This window comes from Rhodnius prolixus, unplaced genomic scaffold (assembly GCF_049639745.1).
Source record: "Rhodnius prolixus isolate KJV_2025 unplaced genomic scaffold, Rpr scaffold_2, whole genome shotgun sequence".
Lineage (NCBI taxonomy): Eukaryota > Metazoa > Arthropoda > Insecta > Hemiptera > Reduviidae > Rhodnius > Rhodnius prolixus.
This window is the reverse complement of record NW_027411592.1, coordinates 11,437,635-11,465,525: the sequence shown is the minus strand read 5'-3', so window position 1 is coordinate 11,465,525 and position 27,891 is coordinate 11,437,635. Positions and strand designations below refer to the sequence as shown.

Genomic DNA, 27,891 nt, shown 5'->3' with positions numbered 1-27,891 from the left:
ACAAAAATCATATATGTTTTAAGTAGTTGACTGAGTTACTAGGCATACAGCATTCAAAGGAACTAAATATGGTAGTCCTTTTTTTTTTAAGTGATGTAAAATTTTTAGAAGTTTTTTAATACGGCGTATAGCGTCATGAAAAGTTTTTCTAGCGACTTATTGACTGATTCAAACTCTGGAGCAATTTAGGATTGTATTCCTCAGCGTCAGCGGCCCTAAATGAGATTACTTTTATTAATCTTCCAATAAAACATAAGCAGTTGTTGCTTTTCTAGTACAGAATCCAGGCTGTACTAATGAAGGTGCCAAAACGCACTTTAAGAATAATTTTTTTTGAAATAATGTCATTTTAACAAATGGCAATCTATTTGCGCACCTTCCTTTATTTTAGACTAAAGATAGCCATATCTTGTGTACGAAGACTTCGAGTTTGCGCATCTATAACCTAGACAGATGGGTATTCTTTTTAAATATTTATACTTATAATGATGAATTTTCAGTGTGAATATAAACAAAATTGTGTACAATATTAGAAATGGTGAATCATTCGATCAGTATGACCCCACTTTACGAAGAATGTTTCACTAAAAATTTTATTTATTTTGATAACATGTCTTTTATCTTGTTCCCATCCTCTCATACATTCACGATTTACTTAGTCTCCCCACCACTCACTTATTCCTCTTCCCCTGTACCATCGTTCCTTCCTTTACACCCTAACGCACACACACAGTGATGAAATCAATTGTCACTTGTTACTTTAAGCACTTGAAAGCAATGAAATATACTATCCGACAATACATCCCCGGCCTTGTGCTGCCTTCTAATCTTAGCTTTATCGCAGACGAATAACTCTAGTTCCCAAGGAACACTATCGTTGTTATTCGTCCCACGTTTCTCTCTACAACGTATGGTAAGTTCCACAAGCGGAAGTTAAGATTCTATATCAAAACTTAATAAATTTAGAGTATCACTTGATGGAGAAAGGGCAATTATGTGTGGGAAAGACAAAGTAAATAAAAATATGGTGTTACCCGGAAATCCATATTTAATCGATTCTTCAACATTAACGAACATATTAATAGTTAGGAAAAAGAATGTTATGGTGATTAAAAATATATATATATATATATATCTATAAATGAAAATAAATATTCTTTAATGTGCTGGAAGAGCTAACTGCTACTGTTAAAGATTTTCTTCTGGTCTGGGATAATGAGGAGTTGAACGGGCTGCCTTACTTTCATCGGTCCCGAATCAACTGTAGGGATGCCGTTTTACACATTTATATAGGGTTTCCGCTATAGTGCTATGGCTAGGTTTAGGATTCTGGTCGCATTGGGAAGGTCAACAGAGCAAAGCTTAGACTGTTTTTTGTAAAGGTTGTTGCTCGATTTGTTCAGACAGCTGTGACACTCCTGGTAGAGGATTTTCATTCTAGACTTGATGTACTACTCTGATTTGTTTCGATGGCGGGAGGTTGCTGAATGCACAGAGTGGCTTTGAATAGCGTAGGGTTTCCCTCTCCACTGACGAATAATAATAGTGACAAACTAAAGTCAATTATATTGCTTAAATTTACAGAACACATTGTTTATTTTATATACACCTAATTGATATTTTTATAAACATCATTATCTTACAATTGCTACATTTCCCGGATGTTCTAACAAGTATTATTTATATTATTGTGTACTTTGCGGAAGTTTTTAAAACCGCAATTCCTTCCACATTATGTTATATTAATAATAATTTTGTTGCGATAAGAAAAACCTAATCTTATTTAGTAAATTGTCCCAAGCGAATAATATAATTTGTTACTTCCTTCTGGTCTTGTGAGAGGAAGTATTGCATTCTGGTCAGATTTTATAATTATGGAATTTTCACCCGATTTAGGATTCTCTGAATTCGAAAAGAAAGTTTTAACCCACGATTTTGGGATTTGAATTTAGATTTTTTTAAAAAAAAATAAAGTTCCTCAGTCGCAGAATGGTAAAAATTAGTTTTTGTGTTTGCTGTTAAGTTTTGACCTAAATCTCTTCAATTTAGCCAATTTAGTTTTTTGCGATTTTTTCGAAAATGGATACTTTAAGCTCCGCTATACTGTGCCACTACAATTTATTTTAGTTTCTTCGCATATAAAATAATTAAGAAACGTTGTATTGTAAGAATTCGTGATTTTAAATAAAATCTGGTAACCAGAACTGCAAATTTATAGAATAGGCTTCAAAAATTTTTGGAAATTTTCTTGATAACTATTTACCATATCATTACTACTTGTATTAACTTACTAACTTTTAAAAAATGAAAAAAAAAAAACGAAATTCTCTATCGCACCCTCCTGCAAGTTGTTACATGTTCAATTGACTATAATTTAAATTATTACCTTAATATAAAAGTTACCATTTTTGCCTTAATTATCGCTATCTTTTAATTCATATCTTCCTTACGATTAGTTGCTTTAAAAAAAAAAGGAAATAAGGAAAGATGTCATTTTTTTGGTCATTCTACCAGATAATGCTTCCATTTGGGGAGTAGAATAAATACTGTAGTTTTGAAAGCTCACAGATAGTGTGAGATACTAAGAAATGTAGTTCTCATTTAACTCGCTTTACAAGAACATATTATATAAGGAAGTATATAAAATAGGTATAATACATGTTACCTATTAACTAAACTATTTCTCATGCTCTACAAGACGACATATAGGAGCATAAGGAATAGATAAATATATAATTAGTTTTTTTTTTAAAGTCATTAAAAACTCTTCAATCAATTAATTTTAAACATATTTGGGCAAGAAGTATTAGTTTAATAGTGCATAATTTCTCGTGAGAACCAAGGCATCTAGTTCTGCTTATGTACTCATGGAAATCGATATGTCGTAAGTAACACAAGATAATGGTTTGGGCGTTACCTGGTTTCTAACGTTTGTTTTTACCAAACTTTAACTGTATTAAATTTATTTCCAGCCAATGATAAATAATCTATTCTTAAATTCATTTCAGATAATGTGACAATCTTTCTCATAGAATTGTTGGATGAGTGTATCATGTTCCGCGGGGGAATCTCTAACGCGCCAACCTTGTTCCAAGACAGACATTTAATTTCAATGTACCACGCCTTTGATCCGCTAAATGTAGGCTATATTTCTTCAAAACAATATAAAGTTGGTAATTATTGCATTTCTTTTATAGTTAGTTCTTTTATAATTTGTCAAATTAAATAGATCCTTTTTTGATTAAAATTAATTTTAATATTTTTCTAGCCATGACAACATTAGGAGTTACTGAATACCCACCATTAGGTGAGCAACAAAAATGCAAGAAGGATTGTAATAACATATTCAAACCATCTGAAAGACGAATTAGAAAAGATGACTTCTTAAGAATTGCGTAAACAGTTTTTTATACATTCTTTGAGACTAAAAGTACTATACATTTTGTATTATTTTAAATTCAGATGGAAAAAATTGAGCGCTTTAAAATCCAAAATAGATAATAAGGTAGAAATGTTGATATCCCTAATTAAAAAGAATTATTTAAAGCGGTTTCCTCGAAACACTTTACAATGAGTAATGCTGAATTGTATGCAGTAAGCAGAATGAAGTCAAAACTTGGCTGAAAATTCAAAATTATCGCCAGGATTTAATATTTACTTATTGGGCGGTTTAGCAACTCCGAGGAAAATAAAAGTACAAATTGGATCTGAATATGTATTTACACAACGAACATTATGGTCAGCGTACACTAGATTCCACGCGGAGATCCTGGGTTCGAATCCAGCTACCGGTCTTTAGATTTTTTTTTATCTTCCTAGCAGCTTCTTACAGCTCACTGAACGGTAATGGACCTGTAACGAGAGAACACTCTCCGGAAGCCAGCAGTACATTGAAAAAGCTCCATGCGCCAAAGGCCTTAGATGTTGACGAGTCTTAAATTAAAAAACAAAATAATTGACAGCTTTCTCTTTCCGTAATTTATATAATTTAACTTCCTTGAAACTTATAACTTGTACTGATAAGAAGGTTGGTCCAATGTTATCATTGCAATAAAATTATTCTATTGAAGGAATTGTGATGTCACAGTTTCCCAAAATTCCCCAAAAAGAGATCATTTTGCAAGCAGAGACAACTTGTAAATAGCTCTTTTTCGTACTCAAGAGTACCATAAAATGGATATTTCCCCGAAAAACTGAGAACAGAATATCTGCACGATTATTATGCTTGGTCTTACGAGGAGTCAGATAAGGGTAATTCAGACTAAAATATTAAATCGTAGTCAAAGCCAGCAAATCTTGATTGAACTTTTATACCAGAATTTATTATTAGATTTAGGTTAAATAATATTTGTAAAATAAGAACTGTTAGAAAAATTTTCTCTTAGTTTTCTTCTCCATTACAGGAAAATGAGTCTGAATGAGCAACTGCTAGATATGTTAGTTGTTCCAGCTCCATCGGAAGAAATGACAGATTATTCTCCTTATGTAAGTTTTCATTTTCAATATTTTTTATTAGATTTATATTAACAGTTGGAAAAAAAAGTTTCTCTAACGAACATATTATATTACCTTAAATAAGAATAATATAATGACTGGATAAGAAATTATTGAAGAAATATTAATTTGTAAATAACATGCCGTGCTGACTGGTAATATTTCAGCAGGGAATGTTTTCTAACAGTCGATTTATTTTCCTCAAAATCAAATAGCTATGATAAATTTTGCCCAAATCTATCAAAAACTGATGTCGTTATTTTTTTTTTTTTGATATATTAATAGTGCTGGATTCAGTTTTAAGAAGGAAGTAATCATTCTAAAAGTATTGATCTTGGTTGCGTGATTATCAGAACTTTTTTTTGTGATAATTGTTAGAAGTTAGCGAAGAAAATACATTAATTTGAAAAGTAAATAATTCAGTGGTCGGAGAGAAAATAATACCAGCAAAGATCTAATTAGTAGGGCCCCAAAGGGGTTTTTAGGGGCAAACCCTCCTCTTTCTCCTCGAAAATAAGTTAAAAATAGACGCCTCGCGAGACTCTCATTTCTTTCTCATATGGCAATTTATATAATACAATTTTCTTGAAACTACAGTGTGCAAAAAAATTACATAATAACCATAAAACTTATTCAGGGAGGTGGCACTTACGATCAATCGATTTTTCTAAAGAAAACTTCTGATTTTCTTTATATTTTGGAATTTCCCATATTTAATTTCTTATTACGTTATATATGGTAATTTGCTCATTTTCTTGATTGTAATTTGTCGATAATCGTTGGAACTGATCCAAAATATCCAAAAAATGATTTTGCCTGCAGATTTTCGATCTTTTCACCAGCTACCGTAGTGGCAACGATTAGAAATATCGTATTTAAACTTTTTTCGATTTTATGTTATTGAGTTATGCTGCTCAAACAGGTGCATGCACTCGAATACAAGACTATGGTGTTTGATTGCTGTTCGTTGGTGAATAATTGATTTAACTACTTACTTATCATTTTATCCTTCTTCGTTGGCTGAATGTGAGGTTATAGATGGACATATTCCATTATTAAGCTTCTTCTTCATACTCTTCAGGAATCAATACCCGTAATATTTACTTAATATGTTCATTAATAAGAAATTGATCTAAAAAACACCAGGTCAGTTATTTTACACTATTCTATATTTCTCCGTTCAGAATGGTTGTTTGCACAAATTGATCCCTAATTCAATGCTCTGTATGCTGGAACTCTTTACCTCCATCTTTAATAAATAAAACAACCATAGCATTATTTAAAAGTGAATTGTATAATTATTTACTGCAGTTTCTCAAAGAAGACGCCAGATAATTAGTTTAGTTATATCATTATAACCGCACTGTACAGTGGATTTATTCAGGCGGGCTTTGCGTCCAATTACCAAATTAGGTGTCGTGGATGGAGGCGGCTATCAAACATACTTTACTTTTAAATATTTATATTAACCATTAAATAAAATCCATGGCCCAGACCGGAAATCGAACCCAGTACCATAAATACACATTAGTTTACAGGTCTTGCCTCTAACCGTTCGGCGCCTTAATATTAATATTATTTAAAAATTTAATAGTTTAAATTAATAATCCAATCATTATTTGTATGTTATATAATTAAGTAAATATTTGTAAAGGTTAATCAGTTTTGAAAAGAGAGCTTATCTAGTTTAATTTCTTTTATGTAATGTACTATATTATTACTTTATTTCTTTTAGTCGCTGCGGAGCCAGAATTGCTATTCAGCTCTTAAAGAGTTATTTGCACCTTTTTCGCAATTCCCTAACAAAAGCGATCACGAACTGTTTGGGTGTTCGAGCATTTCCCAATGTTCATTCCATTTTATTATAACTACGATTATTTTATTATATTGTTGTTTTTGCCTTTGGTGGATAGCTTATCTAAGACATAAAATATAAACGAACAATAAATCTATTTAAAACTCACACACACACAAATTAAATAAGCGAAAATTACTGTTTACTTCTTCCTCGCTGCTCCATACACGAATGTATACTGTTTGCTCACAATGGTGAGTAAGATAGCTTATCTAGTTCTCTCCAATGGTAGATAACACAATACGAGAATTAACTCTATCTTGTTTCTTTTTATTATTATTGTTACTATATAAATAAAGCAACTTCCTGATATTAAAGAAGGTATTCTTGTTTCCATGATGGGAGAGAGACATTTCCAACTACTGAATAGTATCCTAAGGCTCAACAGCCATCGTTGATAAGTCACGTAGATGAGTTGGCACATATCTCTACACATGTGAACCAATCTTGATTATAGTACGTTCAGTAGAGAAAACTGAACTACCTGTGTTAATGACCGAAGTTAGCGGTGCAATTGTTTATTTGACAGGTGTTAGCTTACAGTTGTAGAACAAGAAATGCTACTCAACGGTTTAAACAGTTCTTCCTCGTTGTCTCGTTTGGATTTTTAAAAAACAATTCTATATTCGCGTATAGATTTTTACATCCTCATTTCTCCTAAGAGGAAGTATTGGGTTCTGACACCGGAAATAGAGGTTTTGAGCTACCATGTGATTTCTACAAAATTAGTTTTTACGAATGTGTTAGCGCATGTGTATCTATGAAGTCTGCACAGCGCAAAAACCGGAAACTCCCAAATAGGATGTAATATAAATATTTTATTTAGGTACCACATTAAACACATATTATATTATAATTTTAATAATTAACATGTTTACTGCAGCACAGATATTGCGTACCATGTCGTTCCCTGCTTTACATATTGCCAAGGTCCGTTGAACTGACTTTTCTTGTGTGCGTTACATATCACCCGAGGTCTTGTAAACTTTTTGTCATTTATGTCACCATCTGTGAGCGAGTTTGATGACTAAATCTCTAGTTTTAACACAGTTCACAGAATCTGCTATTATGCTGCTATAGAACGGACCTAGATCCAGTAGAAGATGATTCTCAAGGATTAAATTTCATTTTGATGTTCACAATATTATAAGGAAGATTGTAAACTTTCGGGATTGTATACTATAAGTTCAATTTTCTTTCCTATTTGCCAAATGTTTCGGCTTAAACGTGTGCGCTCATCCAGTGGCTGATATAATAAAGGAGAGCAGCATCGTCTTGGATCATCCAAACATCCGTGGAACAGCCAAATGATTAGGATTCATATTCGTGATGAAAGGTTTTCAAGACCCGCCCCCAACAAACCAGAGTTCAAAACATCGCTGGACAATTTTGTTGATTATCGAGATACTGGGAAGTAATCATAGAAGCAGGAAGTCTCTCAGTGTTCCGCAACATAAGGCAGCCTAAATATTTATTAATTTTTTATATCCTCAATTTTTTTCACCTCAACAATGCCAATCATCTTGCTACCTCTTTTTTCACAGGCCTTAATTTTGGATTTGCTTTGGTTTAATTTAAAGCTCCAAGTTCGGCAATATTCTTTAATCTGATTTATTTGTTAGGATTAAATCGTCTGCTAACCTTTACAGATTTATAGTTTTATTGTTAATGTACACCAATGAGTTATTAGTGCCTATTCTCTTTTAGAGTGATTATGGGGTAATTTTGGCAGTGAAGGTTTTTTAGTTATTTTAAAGTTAGGTGCTAACTATTCTGGGAGGGCAAGTAAGAAAATGAAAACAAAAACAAACAAATCTATTTGTATGAAAGAAGTTAGTACGTGCAAGAACATACCCTAAGGTCGTAGTGACTTTCTCATTGTGGGCCTGAAAGATGAAAAAGGTGTTAAATAAAATAACAAACCAAACGCAGACATATACACAAAACACACCTTAGTTTACATAACCTTACGTATTGGAAAATATTTTTAACAAAGTACACACCGTAACCACATGAACACTCATACTATTGGGTAGAAAGAGGTAGATATTCATTTCATTTCACTTGCAAATCATGTTTTTCTTTATATATATGTGTTTTATGTGTATATATTATGTTTTTAAGTTGGGTGTAATGTTTTCTTTGTTGTTGAGAGGAGGGAAAGTAAATCCAACATGGACTAAAGGGTAAAAGAGCCAGACTGACCGAACGTGTCCAGGAATTTAATTATTTAAAAATATATGACAACTTTCATGAGACTATTTGTTTAACTAATTGTTTGCAATGCTCACTCTACCAGTCTCAAAAAAAAGAAGAAGTATATATGTATATAACAGTGATGCTGCTGATATATGTAGAAACACGCCTTTATCTCTTTCAACTTTCAAAGCGTCTATTTTCAATGAAACCTTATTCTATAATTTCTTGTAAAATAACATTACTTCCTCTCATGACCAGTAAGAGAATGGAAAAATCTTGTGTGAACAATCACACGACGTTCTCTCGTTAAATTTTCCTGAGCTTCCACTCGAACTCCGAAAGTTTGAGTAATATTTAAATTTTTAATTCTACAGAGTTTTCAAAAACCTTAACTTAAAATTACAGAAATGCCTACTTCTCTCAGAGAACTGCACTTAAATGAATTTTCTTAGAAAATTAAATTAGCTAAAGTTATAAATGTAAAGAGCTATGTTCGTGTAAATACTAAAAAAGGAAAAATCTAAGACAACTGCCCGAGATATTTACGTTAAACTCGAAATTCTCGAGCCACAAATTTGACTCTCCATTAACAGGATACAAAAAATAAGATCGTCTATTACAGGGGTTTTCAACCTTTCACATTCCTTCGAGCTCATAGTTATCTTGAAAAAACCTCATGTTTAAGTAGCAGATAAATTGGTTTATCTAAGCTTTTCTATTAAAACTGTCCGGTAGGACAGTTGTATAAGGGTTGATCGTCAACTATTGCCTGAAAAAGGGTAACGTTGAAAAACACCCAACTTTGACCACTTTCTACTTTTTTTCTATAAAAGATAAAAATCCCAAAGTTTCTTTATAATATAGAGCAAATCCTCCTTTATAACTGTAACTTTTTTTGCAACAACCCAGATCTGAAAAAAGTTGCTGAAAATTTCTATAACGTTAGGTCCCATTTTTATAAAATTTAGTACGAAGAAATGGTTAAATCTTTCCTACCTGACACTAAAGTGCCACAATGCCCTTTAAAAAGAAGTATTGAAATCGTAATATTAGAAGTTTAATTTCTCTTTGCCTTTTAAGGAGTGCTGTAATCGCACATTTTTTTTCTTATTTCTCCTAAGACGAAGTACTGTATTCGCACTATAATTTTGCTAATTAAGTTCAAATACCTTCCTATTTTATTCAAAACGAGTTCTCAAGAAAATGGTTTTTCAGAATTTTTTAAAGGCAGCAACTATAAGCGTTCATTAAAAACATCTCTCCCAGTTAAGAGTATAAGGGTTCAGCAACCTTTACTAATAATAACTCCTGAAACCGTAATATCTTCCTTCGTATTGTTCATACATAAATTGCAATGTTCTAGTTAAAATAGTTAATCAGATATAGAATGTTAAATTTTCGAGAATTCAAATTCGTGCTAATTTCAAACGTTTATATCTTCTTTCGTATTGATTAGATTTTAATGAATTCTTTACCGAAGTGTAGCGAAAAGTTATCTCTATAATTGTTATAAATTGCGAAGTTCTGGTTGTAATAGTTAATAATACCAAGTTTGTTCTTTCTCCTACTTTCCGTTTATTATATATGAGCTTCTTTTCTGATGAACATACCATCGATTTTTTTTTTAGCACCTTTTTGACGCGTTAAGTTTTGTGTGTTTTGTTTACGGAGCCTTCTCAGTTCACAGCTAGCTTTCAGACAGAGTGGTTGTGAGTATGCTTGTAGGGAATAAAAATGTAAGGGCAGTTAACTGTGCTGGAAATGCGGCATTAGGTCCACTAAACCCTTAATTAAAACCTTCCTTTCTTTGAGTGATCACTTTTCTTTTTTTTTCAGAGCTTGCGAGAAACTGATGGTACAGTCACTCCCGAACCTACCCCGACCCCAACGCCTACCTTAAAGTTGAAAATACAATTGGCCAGCGAGTCAGAAGAGAAGATCATCGGTGAAGATGATGAATATATGATGGATGAATATGTGTTTGGAGAGGACGAATATCCTAGAGAAAAAAAAATATCGACCCTTGCAGCTGTTTGGGAGGAACAGTTAGTAAAAGAAGCACCAAAAGAAAAACCAGAGATTTACAATTTACAAGAACATCCCCAATTAAAAGTGAAGATTTATCATGAAAAGCCAATGGTTACTGAATTTATTGATATGGTTGAGCCTGCTCCGAAATTGCCACTGAAAGAGGCAGAACTTCCACCTATGTATTTCACCCATCTAGATGAGGGATATCGATTAGAAGAGCATAGTGAACGATTAATCTCAAAAGAGCCATTACCTCCTTCAGAAATGTTGGTCAAACCTAAAAAAGAAGGGAAACCATTAATTAGTTCCCATAGTAAGGGCTGGACAAAGCCAGATAGGCATTTTATGAAAACTTTAGATAAACTAAAATCTGAGGCAAGAAAAAAACTAGAACAAGCAAAAATAGATGCAGATTTGCTCAAGCAAAAGCAAGATGTTAGTCAAAAACAAAAACTTTTAAAAGAAGATTTGTCGGAGTTTTCTGGGCATTTAGGAGTGACGTCTCAGTTTTTTCTTCCTGAATCGGGTGAATTAGAAGAATAAGTTTTAAAAATGTAAATCAATCAGAAAATGAAAATTATCCAATTGAAATTTAGTTTCTTTTCCTCTTAGTTTTACTTCTATTTTGGTTGGAAATTGTGAGCCAGTTGCATGCCAGTGAATAATTGTTATTAATTAATAAAATGAATGTATTTTTCTAGAAATCCGCTGTTAGTTCAGCGCCCTTTGGTCAATTTCTTCCAAAGAATAGATTCCATTAATTAATTGTTAATATATTTGACTTAAAACTTTGTCCTGCCACAAATGACTTTAGGTTTAGCATTTGGCAATAGGTGAAAGCCTGAGGATGTCAAATGTAGTATATAAGGTGCATCTTCCAACAATTAGAAATTCAAATCTTTTAGTATTTTTATTGCCAAAGCACCATTGGGTCTTGTATTTTTCTTTTGCACTTTTTACCCCTTCTAAAGATTTTATTTCAACCATTTGGCCCAGGTGGTGTTTGACAGTTATATTCACCTTCACAAGATAACTCGAAAAACACCGAAAACACTGGGTACAAACTCTCCGACAGATAAAATTGACCTCTCATACATTTTTAAACGTCGTTCTTCCAATACCGTATTCCATTACCCCAATTTATTTATATCTGGTTTCTTTTTTGGGCGTCGTCCTTCTCGAGGATCAACTTCAAATAGAGTTCGGCCATATTTTGGGATCTTAATTTTTTTCTGTTGAAATTAAAGAGTAAACCCTTAATAAAAAATACTCTTTGAATAATTTGGACAAAGCGCCTAATTGGAAGAATTTTTTCACTCGATATACGGACAATTCCTTTACAGCTGGTGCCTATGATAACATTGCTTCAAATCAACAAACTTCAAAATCTAAATGAGATCTGACACACACACAAATCAATCTTTAAAAACCCCTTTTCCAAATTCAGATTACCTGAAAACTGATGATGCCAGGAGAAAATCCGCACGGATGCAATTCTTCATTTCTTAAAATGGATTTGGAGAAAGTAAAAAATATAAAGAATGAGAGATGAAAATAACTTAATATTCCACTTACATTAAATTATAGAAGATAGAAATGGTTGATGACAATTCGTTTGTCTGTCTCGTGATAATATTACGATGTTGCCGCATCTTTATTGTTCTGACTAATATGCAGATCAATGTGTGGTACATTGTTGTGAGTGAGGTCACATCAACAGCACACTTCTATTGTTGTGTCACTTTGACACCCGGTTAGGAATGCAGCCAACTGGTTCATTAATATGTTGCACAGCGCTTTCCACAAGACAGGCTTGGCATAAAACCGGGATTCAATTTTTTTGAGCTTCATTTATTTTGTTTCTTTTCCCTAGAAACATTTTTGTTTTTTTTTTATCATCAATTCATCTTCCTAAAATTAAAGGATAAAAGTCTAAAGTGTACTTAAGGAAGAAATTCCTGTCAAGGGATTTCTGCCCAACCCGTATCACTGGAAGATGGGATTTGACTTCATGGTTGTATTAATTTTACCATGAAGACTTTGATAATGTTTTATAATTATTTACTTGTGAGAAGAGTATGCTTGGATTTAAATTAACCTGTAGCACTTACTTAATTAAACCGGATTCTTCTTCTATGGGTTAACCTCAGGTGTACCTCTTGTCTCCAAAATTCTCTATTTTCTTCCATCAGACCTCCACCGATTCTGATCGATGATATCCTCCTTACATCTCTTTGCCGGTCTTCCTCTTCCTCTGTTCCTCGAAAGATTCCATTTCCTTACTTTTTCTGGTCATCTCCCAAGGAGCACCTTCTCCTAAGGGGTTCCATATACTATATACTCAAGATTTCTCTGCATCAATTTTACCATCATTGTTTCCTGGAGTTCCATCTCTCTCTCCTTACGTCTTCATTCCTTACCCTGTCCCTCCTGATTTTCTGAATGCACCAATTATAAATTTTCCGTCTTACAATTTATTACCACTTATTTCACCTTACTATAATTAATTTTTTTTCCCTAGAATTTGTAAATTTCATTTAATTTTCTAATCATCAGCTCGAGATTCTTTTTATTCTGGGCAATCATCATCTGCGAAGAAAATTGTAGACAGATGTTTTTCCCTGTAGGTACACCCATTCAAAACTTGAGTCTATTTTTTAAAAAATTCCTAAATAATTTATTAAATCCGGCTGATTAGAATATACCAAAAACTTACTATTTGGGACCCTTAATCGCACATAAATCAAAACTTTTATTTGTACTTATTCCATTGTTGAGTTTGTTAACCTTATACCTTAGCATAATATACTCAGGAGCCCTCGGAAACTTTGACTACAAATTCGGAAATCTGCACAATTGGTATACTACCTCTTATGGGGAGTAAGAAGACAATCGTAGGCAACACGTGCAGAGTGCATGATTGGGTTGAAAATAGCTTTAATACATTAGTATTATACTTAGTCAGCTAGCCTATTGAAATGGCTTTCTTACTAATGGATACATTAGGATTCAAACAACCTTGGTATTCACATAATTGTCTGTATCCAGAGTTATCTCAGTCTGGGTGTGCGTCTACTTAAGTATCCTCTGCAGCTTCCAGACTTTGAAATGTTGCTACCATATAATTACAGTAATACATTTTTATTTCTTCTCTTCTAAACTAGAAGTACAAAAAAAGGAATTGGGGTATAAAAAAGAAGACTCAAATTATAAGTCATGAATTTTTAATGTCTAGACGTATTTAAACTTGAATAATACAATTCTTTTATTTGTTTCAGTCAGATAATAAGAAAGACCTTTTTAATTAGCGAAAGAAGAAAAATAGCTTGAATTCTAGAAGAATTAATTCAGTATAAAGCAAATGGAAGAGAATAATGGATTTACGTTTTCGCGTCAACAACTTCTTAAACCTGTAAGTTTAAATAATTTATACAAATATTGTTCGTTATTGTTTATTTCTATATTGTATATAAAAAAAATATGCATAATAATTTAGCATAATTTTTACTCTCCTCTTCGTTAGTCTAAAAATCCTGAAATCGAAAGGAGAGACAGATAAAGTGGTAGCAAGCCAAAATTAAATTATATAATCATTTTTGAATCAAATATGTGATATTTATTAGAATTAAATAGAAAATGTAGCAGCTTTTCTTCTACAGTTCTGTGAAGTTTAACCAATTGAAGTACATCTGTTTTCCCACACATGATTTATAAGTGTATCTTGGCTCTGCGGACTATTGTCCCTTAAGATATTTTGAATGTGCGTTCTTTAAGATAACAATAAGTTCTTACTAAAGATTTCAGTCATCAAATCCTATGCCATACCAGAAAATGAAGCCGTTTAACCTATGCATGCTCTTTGTGCAATGGAACCAACTTTGTGAAACTTGGCATTTCTTGTCCTAAAATTGATTGTTGATTTTAGGCACAAAGAAAGATCAGGGCAGCCAATCCATTTGTTGTCCATTAAAGCTTTACGGCGAACTGTTCAATCAAATCCAACCACAGCACTGGGCAATGACCAAAGACATTTCCTTTGAATGTGGTATAGAACTTCTTTTTAAACTTCAGACTGCATTGAGTCCTGCAGTTTTCCAGTAAGTCCTATCAGAGGCCGGAAGATGCTTCTTTCTCCGGGCCCAAGTTTCATTCTTTATTTTATTACTAATTTTTTTTTTTTAACATGTACAATTTAAAGTATCTCTTTGACGTATTCAAGAAATGGTTTTAAAAGCCAAATCTCCAATGACTTAAAAGATATTTTGCGGCTGAGAACACGTTCCCGGAATGCAGGCGCCTGAATGTGGACAATATTCAAGTATGAATGAACATGCGGGTTTGGTGAGCTTTTAAGAGGGTTTGCTAAAATCAAGACAGAGTACATCAATTTCCAGGTGCATCTGTTCCTAAGGCAAGCATAAAGCTAGAATAAAATTATGAAAGTTTGTTTTGTTACAGCCATACTTTCATTAATGTAATTACAGGAAGAATCAGCTTGGAATTCTTTATTTCTTAAATATAAACAATGTCAAAAAAAAGGCATGACCAATAAAAATTAAACATAAAAAAAGTGTGGTGCTTTCAAAGAAAATTGAGGGAAAATACCACGTGTCCTCTTATTTGATCACGTGTGGTCGTTCGATGATGGACAAAAAACGAAACGTGACCTTACCTGCTGCATCCATTACTTTCTCTTCTGAAAACTAAACTCAAGCTAAAAACTAGCCTTTGATATATTAACAATAAATTTCCTTCTCCAATAGTAATGAGAAACATTTCTCAACCTTCTAACTGAATATCTTTCTTTAAACATTAGAAATCATTTTAAAAGCGAGTTGGCACCAGTGCGTACTGACAACCAGCTTTCGAAAAAAAAAAAAAATTGGAATTTTTAAACAAATTTGATTATATCATTGGTTTAATCTGAAGTACCGTGTTTTTACTGTTTCTGGCCAGTTTTGGATTTTTATCCATTATCCCAGTTCATTTAATCCATCCTCAAATCCAAAACCTTGACAAAACAATTAAAATAAACAGGCTATGACGGAGAAAATAACTATATTATCCAGCACCGCGAACTTAACCTCTTTTTTTTCAAATATTTATTACTATTACATTGGGTAAAGTTAGAGAAAGAAAGTATTGGTAAATTAAGGCCCTGTTCTATTTTAGATTCTGTTTTTAAAGTTCACTTTATTTCACTAAGTGAATGGAGTGTGTGCATTTAGGTCACCTTTTTATGCAATTAACACCATATACAGCATACAACTAACTAGCAGTAATGCACTTTTAACTATTTCCTAGTTAATTTTAGCGCATGTTACCATTAATTGAATATTACATATAATAATTGTTATTTACGTATCTTAGAAATCTTTGTAATGAATAATCTGTTTTAATCTATATGTTTGTATTTATGTTTGATAAAAATTTCTTAATTACAGATTAATGTTTACAAAAATTTAGAGTGGCTTAATGTGTTGTTGATTTTCTGTTCATTTTAAATACCGCTCAGTTACGTGGGAATTCCCACGCTTTTTTTTCTATAATAAAGGAATGGCTCTTAGTTGTTGAATAATAAATCTTTAAATATGGATTCTATTTACTTTATATATTCTAAGTGAATGGCATTTATTAAAAAAAAAGATATTGGATTTTATTTAGAATCAATTTTAAGTTTCTAAAGTTTTTATTATTTAAGTAATTAAGTAAAGGTGTAATGATTGGAAGCTTCAGGGTTACACGTGCCATTCCAGCTCAAGTGGCATCAGGAAAGAGGAGAGAAAATTTATTGTAGGCGCTAACTCATGTCGATGCGTTAAAAATAAAAGGGAAGTCTCGAGTTCTTGTAGGTGAAAGGATCGCTCTAATACAGCACTTCCGTTTCTTAAATGGAATTAATCTGTTCAAGGGTTTTTGAATTTGATACCAGTATTTGTTGGGTCCAACCAGTTAAAACCTAAACTTTAGACAATCAATAATTAACTATGTTACCTAAAAAGATAAACGGAGAAGAATGTGTGTATGTGTTTTTTAAATTTATTTAAAAGTGAATTTAGTGAGTAAGTTACCATAAGAACTCCACTTTCCGAGATACCTTTCCAAGATGTGCTTTTAAGGTATATTTATCTAAATTTCAAATTTGGTGTGTAGTTGATTCAGCGATCTGACTGTTCTATATAAGTTAGTTCAAAAAACAATAGATGAATAGAAAGTAGTAGTCGTCTAAAATAAAAACAATCGTAGATATACACGTATAACGAGGTTGCACATACACTGTTTTAAGAAAAGCGAGATCTATATTTGGGACAAAGGAACAAATCTGCTGCCGTGATCAGCAATCTAACAACCCCAACATCAGCACTTTATCGCCCGTCCATCGTCCATAATATAAAACCATTTATAGTATCGGCTCACTGTTCTACTAAGTGTATTGTCTTAATACTAAGTATTTTATGGCATGTAGCTTGTTGTCGGTTGGTGGCTTTCTCTATTTTATCGCAAATAATTTAGGATTTATTGTGAAATTTCTCTTAGAAATATTGCTATAAATAATTTCCGTCCTAAGCACTACACATTTTCCCACCTTCTTCTTCCCTCAATCCCAACTCCTGCACATCCATCAGCCTCCTGCCAATTCTCGGGAAAGTGCTTGAGAGGCTGCTCCTAAATTGTCTGCAAAACATCCTATCATCACCATCCATTATACCTGACCACCAGTTCGGATTGCGTAACTCTTATTCTACTATCCACCTGGCTCACCGTGAGGTAGTCACTATTGCCACCTCTCTTGAGCTGAACCAATATTTCCTCGGAGTTCTTCTGGATGTCTCCCAAGCATTCGACAAAGTGTGGCTCAAGGCCTTTTGGCTAAGCTCAGATCTAAAATTCCTGGCATGTAATACCTTATCCTACCTATCTTTCAAGTTATTCAAGGTTCTTCCTTCTCTCTTGGTTACCCACTTCTTGTAGAAACTCCTCATGGGAGTATTTTCGCTCCACGCCTCTATAACCTGTACATGGCCGAGCTTCTTTTTCATTCCAACACTTCAATTTATTAGTTTGCCGATGGTGCGGCCATTCTATCCCGTAATTCAGATCCTGTAAATGCTATCTGAAGCAGTTTCATCTTCGAACCCTGGTTTCGCAAATGGAGAATAAAGGTCGCCAAATCATCCTACATAACTTTTACCCCATTATAAAATATTCCCTTTAATTTATTTGAACCATATTCCTATCTCTCCGGCAGATATAGCGCGAAATCTTGGACTCTACTTCGACAAATGTCTCATAGGTTTCCCGTATCCAACTCAAGCGACATAAACTTAACTGAATGATCAAACGATCCAGATTGACTCTTAACGAACAAAATGAAACTCTAAAGAACCCTAATTCCAATCTGGACTTGTACGATGCAGCTAAGCACTCTTAACTGCATCCAATCCCTTCAATCGAAAATACTACGCAACATCGTTACAGCACCTTTCTACGTTAGCAATCAAACTATTCACACTAACTCCCCCCCAAAATCCCTTTTCTTTTTGTTCAGGCCAAATCCCGTTACACCAAATTTCATTCCAAACTTTCCCAACACTTCATCTCGCCCATAAACAATCTGTCCCAAACTACTCTACCGTTATAAATTAAGTTTAAAAAAAATCCTGCCAGTTAAAGCTCGTGTTTGATTTTGTTTCTAACTACTTATGTAAACTACTTATGTCTTATCTTTCTTTTTAAGGGTGTAGCAGTTAGGACAGGTTTTCGAAAACCAGCTTTCATCGGATATTCAAATATTTGTAGAACTCTTAATTTGTGAGAATTTGTTTTTATGAGCATTGCAGTAAGTCCAAAGAATTAGAATTCATAATCATTCTTAGTAGCTAAATTAATAAAATAATTCCAAATTTATAATGAATATGTAACAATTGTTAGCTGATAATTAATAAATAACATCTGGTTAGTTAACAAAGTATCCTTAACGAAAAATTATCAAGAATATAATTGTTGTGGTATAGTTTTAGATAAACTAGACACAGAATATTTCTGAGTATAACCGGTTTCAAGAACTGTAGCGGAGCGGCAGTCTAATCCTATAACCAAATAAGTTTCCACGACCAGTTTATCCATATATGTCTTTCTAAACCCGTTGTCGCCACCATATTGTTGGGAATATTAGTTTTTATTTTAAATTCCATCCTTAAAAAAGTGCTTCAAATGTCCAGTTTATGTTATATAGTTTTTGTTTTGGGTGCATGTATGTACATAGGTACAATAATTTAAACTCTATTTTTTGGCAATCTGATCTTAAAAAATTGTCATTATAAAATGGTTAAAAATTTAGTAGTAATGCCTTGTGAACAGGATTCCAACAGCAAACCAATTATTATAGCAAGCAAGGGTGATGATGTTGATATGCAATTATTCCAGATTTGGCGGCCTTAGGAATCCCATACTTACCATTGCTTAACTAGACTTACACAAGCGAGCGTGCTTTAGAGAATCACAGTGTTTTTAAGATCAAGGGAGGTAAAATAGATCTTTGTGGTCGCAGTGGCTACTAGCTACAACATTATCTTGATGTTGATATTGATCTTGAGGTAGATAGACGTAAGCCGTAGCGACTCTCTGATTAGAACAGTCAAGTTCTCAAGGATACCTCTGAAGAACTGACAGATCAAAGAACTTTTCAGTTTCTGCCAGGAAGCTTCCCTTAAAGAAAATTAAAATAAAGGTTTTTTATTCTTCTAATAGATTTTTATTATTGAAGAAAGACATAAATAGATGAAGTCAGGATGAACCTGTTAAGAGATGATAAACGCTCTCAGACCGACCGATTACAGTATTAAATACAATGAACTTTTTACTTCCGTTACTCAGTATATGTTATATTCTATTTGGACAGCATAACCACAACAAATAAATATAATCCATTAGTTATAATGACCAAGCTGTATTATTTAAAAGGTCAAACCGTGGGCGTCGATTGGGTAGATGTGTGTGTGTTTTAGTTTGTAATAAATAGTATAGTATTATGATAGAAACAATACTACTTCCTTCGGTAGAGTTGGCTCATTTTTTATCTCACTCGCTGTGTAGTTTGGTGCGTACCGAATCTATAAATCTCTACACTAAACATATATCTTTGGAGACAATGGCGGCCCTTGTTTATATATTCATCTGTTTGTTTCTAGGAGATCAATATATTGAGGTGTTCATTTTATGATTCTAGAATTACATTGCTGTTGAAAAGGGTTAATATGTTTTCATCTTGATATTTCAGTGTTTTGAATAAGTAAGATCCATTTTTTCATTTAGCGCAATAAACGATGATGGAAATTTCTGTGCCAAATATTAATTTGCTGGAGTCTTGTTCTCTTTTCTACACCGCTTGCGACTGTCATCTACCCAAACCTGGGAAGTTTGGCGACTCAAGTTGCTTCATGGATAAACTTAATATGTTCCATTAAATCTTCCTTTCTGTAGAAAATCATTACATCCTGTTTGTTGCTCACCTAATCTAACTACAATGGACTGTTTATCAAGGGCTTGTTGAGAAAAAATGGATCTCTACGGTTGCGGAAGACATATCCGGCCATGATCGGGGAGGATTTTAATTCAAAAAAGAGTTGTGGGACCATGCTTGAGCTTCCTTTACGATAGGGTACGTAAATTAACGTCAGAATTTCACACATTCTGATTGTCTGGTTCAGATATCAGTTGTCAGATTTCAGCCATTAAATCAAAGCGCTTTGACGTTACGTTATGTGTTCTCCATCGTAAAGAAAGTATCAGATTTGCAACGTCTAGACGAATGAGAACGTTTAGAGTTTCACGTTGAACTGGACTTACACAAATGTGCTGATTTGTTATCATCCATTGTATATTTTTAAAACTTATTCTTGTAGAAAACTCTTTCAAGTAAGTCTAAATGGAAAATGCAGAAGTAACTTAATGGATACCCTGAAATAAATTTGTACATACTTTTGAAATATCTGTTTTTATCTTATAAATGAAATTAATCTCTCTTTGATATTTTTGCCGCTAGCGTTTATTTTAATAGTAATAATAACACCTGATTGTGAACCGGTTCGGCTCAGCGATGGTCATGCAGCACCCATTCTCCGGGTTCCCAGCCCTTTCACAGAGACTGGCGGTGTACTGAGGAATCTATTCTAAGAAACCGCTACAGAATCATGTTGGCTCCTTTCACCGGAAACCCATTCCCTAAAAATTAGTTTGCGCTAAAACAAAGCCCTCAAGAAGTGTTAACACTGAAAACGAGTTTACGAGTTACAACTTTAACATTACAAATTGAATTAAAGGATTAGTTCACATGGCTCTTTCTGAGAGTCTTCACCTCTTATACTTATTATCTACAGATGGTAAGTATTGTCTGCAACATCAAATCGTTGTCGGAGGCCAGTAGGGTCCGGTTACTCTTGAGATTGAGAGAAGTGAAGCCTCCCTGCACTTCCCAGTTCTTTCTAAAAATAAATTTAGTCATAGGCAATAGTATTAAATATGTATTTTTACTATACAAGTATAAGAAAGCTGTTTGGAAAAAGTCTTAGAAGAAAAAAATACTGGTTTAATAAATGACATTTTATTTCCAGTTAAACTACCATTAAAAATAAATACTTTCTCATTCAGATAAGAGAAAACAGGTATCACTAAAAGGACACATCCTAGAAGTAATGTGAACTGCAAGAGAAAATGGAAAATATGGTCTTGCTCAGAAACCAATTATGCCTTGACAGCTTTTCTCCTACAGCCATTTGGGCAGTTTAGGAGAGTGGATTACTCGGGTTGTTTTACCTGCAGGCGTTGATTCTTTGACAGTTACACATAACTATACAGGTTGGAAAACAAAAATATATAAAGTTAAATATTGTTTCATTATAACTATTTTTGTTTAAATATTGCACTTCTTTTAAATAAACTCACATTTATTATTTTTTGTTGTATTTAATAATTAATACATATATACAGAAATTATCCGTTAGCTTTAATTTTCTCAAATTTTGAAACATCAATTTTCCTGGGAAAACTTAGTTCTAGCATGAGAAAGTTGGAATAAAAATTACGCCCAAAAAAGTTGAAAGAAACGCTTCTAGTTTATATTTCAACAATTGCCATTTATTTCTAGACTTTTCTTTGTACTAACAGTAAGTTATTTTAATCTTTTTCTTTCTCTTTCTCCTAAAGAAGAAGGCCCGCTCAAGTCATCAAGCTGACTTCTGTGCTGCTGATTTGGGAAGATAGGACGGACTAAGCCGAACTATCCTCTAAGATGGCCATCTTCAATTCGCCTTGATTGTTTCTTCTGGTCTACTACTAAATTGTTCAGTTAAGATGAAGTGTTATTATTTTTTATCTATTTATTTTAAATAAATTTATTTTGCATTCAGCTGCTGTTACTACAACATAAGAGCCAACCTAGGACGTTATGTATTCAAGTGATCATTAGGCCAACGGCGCTTGAGTCTGCGAAGAGGGTTAGTCGGGGAGTGTTCTGGATGAAAAAAAGCGGTTTAGAAGATTGTAATGGGAAGCTTATTTGGCATGGAATTGAGGAAGCGCAATTGGGTTAAGACTGATGCAGAGGAAATAGGTCTGTGTGGATGGTGTGGTAGCAGATATAAAAAGGGGAGTTTACTATTGGTTCTAAGGTTTCAGGATTGGAGGTTTTGTATTCGGTTCTGGTTGGATCGCTTTGCTTTCGCTTTTAGATGGCCTTATGTCCATATTGGAACGAGTAAAGGTATTGTATACTTTTCTTTTGTTTTTTGGAACTACTTAGAGCGTTTGCCAAGCAATCATTTCAGCCTTTTGTATTTTGTACATTTATTCAAAAATCATCTAATATAAAAATGATTTTAATTGATTTTGGAAGCTGAATAATTTGTGAAGTCAAATATCTTTTTCAGTGTCAAATGTATGTGCTTTTGATTCCAGGACTGCATGAAAGAATTTTGTTGGATTTATGCTTGCAATGGAGTAATATCTACAACTTCATTATATTTCATTTTTAGAGAAACTTAACGTTTGAAGACAATTATTCACTCAAAACCGTCATGGAGAAAGAAAAAATCGTGTAAGTATTAAGCCAGATTTGTGTTATAATAAGTCTATATTTGAAGCCAACTGAAATTTAGAAATAACTCCAATTTGAAGCAACTTTATGAAGCTTGTTGTTTGAGTGTTTCGCACCAATTTGTTTAGTTCACGTTCTAATTAAAAATTAGTGTTTTAAAAATAAGTCAAGTACTTATTTAATGATAAGTGCTTTGATTTTAGATAATTGTTATTATTAAATACCTATTTAAATTGTGATTTAAATTAATATAGTTGGGATTAGCCTTACTTTTTTCATTAGAAGTTATTTTATGAAGGTGAGATGAAAAAAAAAAGCCCTGCTAGACATTCAAAAGGCATGTGACAAGATAAATTGAAAAACTATGTAGATTGTAAGAAAACAATTGTCCAGAAAGTGGGCGAGTGGACTGGAGGTCCGTACTGTTCGCCAGAGCGCACTGCTATGATTGGAGCGTTCTATACTCCCACCTCACAGGCTCTCAGCGCCTACTGCACGCTGAGCGTACAGTCGAGCATGGGCTACTCGAGCTACCCTGACCGGCTAGTTCCGTATAGTGTGTGATTAATCGTCAGTCTGCCGCCAAACGTCGTTGGCAGTGGTACAATTGGTCGGATGGTGAATTTCCTATTTTTTTCAGTGTGATTTGTGTATTCAATCGGTTACTTTCCAAGGGGGTGGTGGTTTTTTCCGCCCCCTCAGTCATCAGATTTTACCTTCCACTTTTTTTTTTTTTGTATCTTTTTGGAGAAAATATTTTTTTCCCCCCTTTTTTATATAAGAAACCTGAAGTGCTTTTTAGAAGTGATGTACGATCGCGGCGGACATGCAGGGACATGATGCTCAACAGTTACGCAAAACTCACCTTATGGTTTCTCCTCTGTCTCGGATTTCATTTAAAAATCACTTCATCAAATGTTATCGGACAGCAGTGCGATTGGACAGGAAGGTATTGTGTTCATGTTAAAATCATTTGTTTTCTTATTAATTACGTTTAGGAACTAACAAAATCAAAGTTGGTTGCAGTATAAGTGTAGAGAATTAAGCAGAAAGGGAAAAAATAATAAATATGGACCATTGTTTTAGCTTCAGAGTGAAAGTTCTTCGAATGGTTTGAGTATTTCTAAAGTCCAATGGTACATTATTTATAACGAAACTACATTTTATACAATTAAGAGTTGTTTAAATTGTAAACCATCTATAGTGTGCTCCTGACTACTATTTACATCTACTGCTACTGGAATCGTTGGGTAATCCGGTTGTAAAGGCGGCCTGTTTATTACATCTACTTAGATGTAAAAGTTTTTAAGAGCACTATAGTAATTCGAATTTTTAAAAATTTAAATTGTTTATTACTACTTCTTTCTGATTAGGGTTATATTGCTTTTCTTATTGCTTTTTTTTTGTATCAAATTTTCGAAACTGTGTTTCTAGAAGTTCATGATTGGTAAAATCGCCCAGAGCCTCAACATTAAATTTGGATCGAATTTGGCCAAGCAGAAAAGCAACTTTGTTTTTTTTTTCTTATTAATTTTATCGTAATAGTTTTCTGTAAACTTCACATACTTGAGCTTCTCACTTTTGTTTATTATTCCCAAATAATTAGATTATCAAAGGCAAATTGGGTCTCAGGAAACTGCAGTGATTAACATTCCCTCCAAAGAGGGTTGGTGGGGGTTAATTACAAAAGCTCGCCCAGAATTGTCTTGCCCATACACTTCTGAATTTTAAATTTTCTGAAAGAGGAAGTATTAAAATGATGGAGATTTTCGATTTTGAGTTTCTACTCGAAATATTTGTTTCGTGGTCGTTTTTTTTTTTTAGAACGAAAAAGTGATTCTAGGAATTGGTCTTCCTTTTTTTGTTTGTATATTTGCATTCACCGTTTCAGGGATTTTGTTTAAAATCAGCATATATTCTCAGTTTGAACTGTGTACATCTAAAACCTACTTAATTTAAGCGAGGTTCCTTGGAAGGAATGAAGTTATCCCTCTTCTAATTGGTCATTTCAGAATATTACACGGTTCTAACAACTGTAACATATTAGTAGGCTAGAAATGTCTAACCAAAATTCTGTTTAGCAAGAATATCAGTTCGCCGGAAGTATGAATGTAATCCGGAACGGCATAATAGCTGCATTTAGTCTTGGACGTAGCAGATGTTGGGTTAATCATTTTTTTTTGAAACTTCAGTATTCAACGCAGAGTATTTGGAGGTGTCCTGGAGAAGTTGAGACGACAGCTTTCTCCTCTTATTGTAGTGATCTGTAAATTGTTGATTGGATTCAACTCTTTTTTTTGTTTTTTTAGTCAATCAAAATCAATCTAAGCTTCAATAAAGTGCAATAAGATAAGAGTATTCTCATCCGGAAATTTTTTACTTTTTACGTAACCGATAAACTATTTTGGAGGCGCCAGATGAATTGTCTAGCTAAACATTTATATCTATTAAACAATAATACAATTAGATGGTTGATAATATTATGGCAGTGAGTCAGGTTTGTCTGAATCACAATGTCTGTCTGTTAAAGAGGATTGTTTACACGTTGTAGATTGGAATTCTGGTGGTACTTTTTTTTTTTATTGATTTTATGAATTACTTAGTATAAATGTAATATTTAACGTTAGAGCCTGTAAGAGCTCCCCAGTAACCATTACTAGTTTTCAGATTTGTACTACAATTCAACTTAGTACAAATTATAATTCTCTGTCGCTGCAACAGAAATATTTGTGAGCAATGAATTAGTTTACTACGGAAGAAATATTGTTTTTTACCAGATTTTATAGTTTTGGGGCCTCCCTGATTTTTAGTGATTTAGAAATACATATAACTTCTAGTTTGCCCTCATTAAGTTTTTTTTAGGGTTCTCATGTGAAATCAGATTCAGGTTTTTGAGAAAAGTAGATTTAAGCGTTAAAGTGTATTTTAGAAAACCATGAGATTCTAATTTAATGTAAGAATCTATGCGATCTTAAAAACTGGTTACACAAATTATGTATTTAGACAATAAATAATGTCCAATGCTGGATACTTATACATTACATTCTAAATTTGTAGAATAAATGATCCAAATTTGTAATTCTTGTTCCCAAGTTATGTATTTAAAAGACAAAATAGCTACTTCTGTTCCTTGGTAAGTCATGCGCATGGTCTTTTGATACATTTACAGTTTGTCCTTCAAATAATAAAATGATTTCGATTAAGCTCACCGTAAGAATTGGCTTTCTCTATCAAGGTTCTCTATCAAGTCGATCTTCGAAGCGCACTTCGTTGAAAGGGATTAGAGTGCCACACGGAAGTCACCTGTTCCGTGTCTAGTTGGACTACCATTAGAATTTTCCCTTCTTAGGAACCCGCACGTTGCCCGCATCTGGTGAACAGCGCGCTGTGAAGATTGCGGTGTACCATTGACCTTAGATTTGACGCGCCTTCAATTAAAAATCTTACTCGACTTTCTATCACTAGATCCTATTAGTCGTTTTGGCCCAACTCCAAATTTTAATCTACTAACATTATATCTAACATATATCTTTGTTGTTACCAACAGAGTGAGTAACTGCATGTTACCCATCGAAATTACTCTTTTAACTTCACTTTAATACGTTTAACAACTGCGCAGAATGCCCTAATTCAAAGATTTATTGAAACAAAAATAGCAAAATAAACTTTTGTTGATGTTTTAAAGACAGATAATAGTTCTGAAAAGGGTTAACTTGTCAGGAGATTTTTTCCCCTTAAGGCTTCAAAACACTTGTTGCTACTACTATCAATACGTACTGCCCAATCGGGATTGTAGTTATTCTATTGAATTATTTCCTCTTGGACTTAAAGGTTGTTTTAAAATCAGTAATTAAATGATGGAATATTGCCTGTTTCCGGAAATATCTCGTAAGTCAGAACCGGAGAAATGTTAATCCAAATCAGTGATTTTACAGACTCGCCAAAAGAACGTTTAGTCGAATTTTCATAAAGTAAAAATAATCAACATAAATTTATTGAGAAGATGATACCATTATAAATATATACAGATAAAAACGTCATTTGGGCTCACCCAAAAGTAGTTAGTATATCAATTAGGTTAAAATTAGAAAATTTGAAGTTATGTTCCTTCTGTTTCATAGCGAAAAAAAACAGAGATTCCATTACGAATTGAAAGATTTACTGTGACGGTGAAATCTTGTACGTTAAATGTGGATAGACTTTAAAGAATGAATAAATATGAATGTTGTGATGAAGAATTAAGTTGTTGGAGTTTGCCCGCGTTGATGATTATTGTTTTGATAACTTGTTAGGCCTTTGATACATCTTTACCCCTCGCCGAATTTTAGACCTATTAAATAGTTAACCTTATGGATGAGTTAGTCACAGTTCAAAGGCTACCTTCTTATCGCATTTTCCTTTATTTGTTATTCTCCAATTGATTCTTGAGAACAGATGAAACTGAAACCCATGATTATTTTTATAATAATTTTTTCTTTCCAATCAAATCTTATAGAATGCATGAACTAGAACTATAAAGTTAGAATAGAATTTATTTCTAAGTACAGTATGTTGTGGGTGAAGTATGTTAATTAGGGGGCACTTCCGTAATAGTCAATCCTACAAGAAGTCTTACCGCCGGGGATAGTTTATCTCTCCTGCTGCTGTTCACACCCTAGTTACTTCTTCTCCACTCATATTTACTTGTTTATACACTGATTTCAAATAATTAAATAAATTTACACAAAAATTGATGAATATAATAATTTATATTAATAAATAATAATGCTTTTCTGAACCATTCACTTCATTCAGTTGTATTTTCCCACCAAAATGTGTATGGACACAGTTTTTTTTGTTTTCCCTTTTTATTTAATTTAAGGCAAGTTTATCTCTGAGGTTATTGGGGCCTCTAGCATTTTTCGGCGCATGCTGGCTAGCCTTCGGGATATCGTTCTTCAGAGGCAATGTTATACCTACGTAATTATAGTAAATCTGGCGCTTAATTTACTCTAGATGTATATAGTAATAAAGATTATAAATATATATCTGTACCTCGGAAGGAAAAGGCACCATGTCCATTTTTTTCGATTTTCAGATTTTGGCATCATTTTACAGATTTTTTGTTGCTCTTTCTAGAGGTGTAAAGCACAATGTGTCCTATGTTTACTATTAAGCGATTTATGTATTTTTAAAAAGCGCTATGATACTTCATTACTTAAGGGTAAAAGGCACTACA

The 27,891-nt window shown here is 33.2% G+C and overlaps 2 protein-coding genes across 6 annotated transcripts in view; both read left to right on the top strand.

Annotated features, from left to right (window-relative positions):
* Positions 1-27,891, top strand: part of LOC141450437 (uncharacterized) — a 66,683-nt gene that overhangs the window by 7,676 nt on the left and 31,116 nt on the right. For 4 of the 5 annotated variants that reach the window (XR_012456109.1, XR_012456108.1, XR_012456111.1 and 1 more), the window contains exons 6-14: positions 3,009-3,173; positions 3,269-3,395; positions 4,404-4,485; positions 10,385-11,133; positions 13,858-13,991; positions 14,505-14,676; positions 14,778-14,990; positions 21,230-21,436; positions 21,785-22,673. Coding sequence is in view for 1 of the 5 variants with exons in the window: in XM_074120887.1 (XP_073976988.1) it covers positions 3,009-3,173; positions 3,269-3,395; positions 4,404-4,485; positions 10,385-11,122 (1,112 nt within the window). In the remaining 4 variants the exon portion in view is untranslated. Of the gene's footprint in view, positions 1-3,008; positions 3,174-3,268; positions 3,396-4,403; positions 4,486-10,384; positions 11,171-13,857; positions 13,992-14,504; positions 14,677-14,777; positions 14,991-21,229; positions 21,437-21,784; positions 22,674-27,891 lie in introns of those variants that run through there. The other variant, XM_074120887.1, reaches the window with a different exon arrangement.
* LOC141450440 (meteorin-like protein) overlaps positions 23,171-27,891 on the top strand; it is a 55,652-nt gene continuing 50,931 nt past the window's right edge. Inside the window, exon 1 of the mRNA XM_074120896.1 lies at positions 23,171-23,622. Within this exon, the coding sequence (XP_073976997.1) occupies positions 23,510-23,622 (113 nt within the window). The 5' untranslated portion in view covers positions 23,171-23,509. The remainder of the gene's footprint in view (positions 23,623-27,891) is intronic.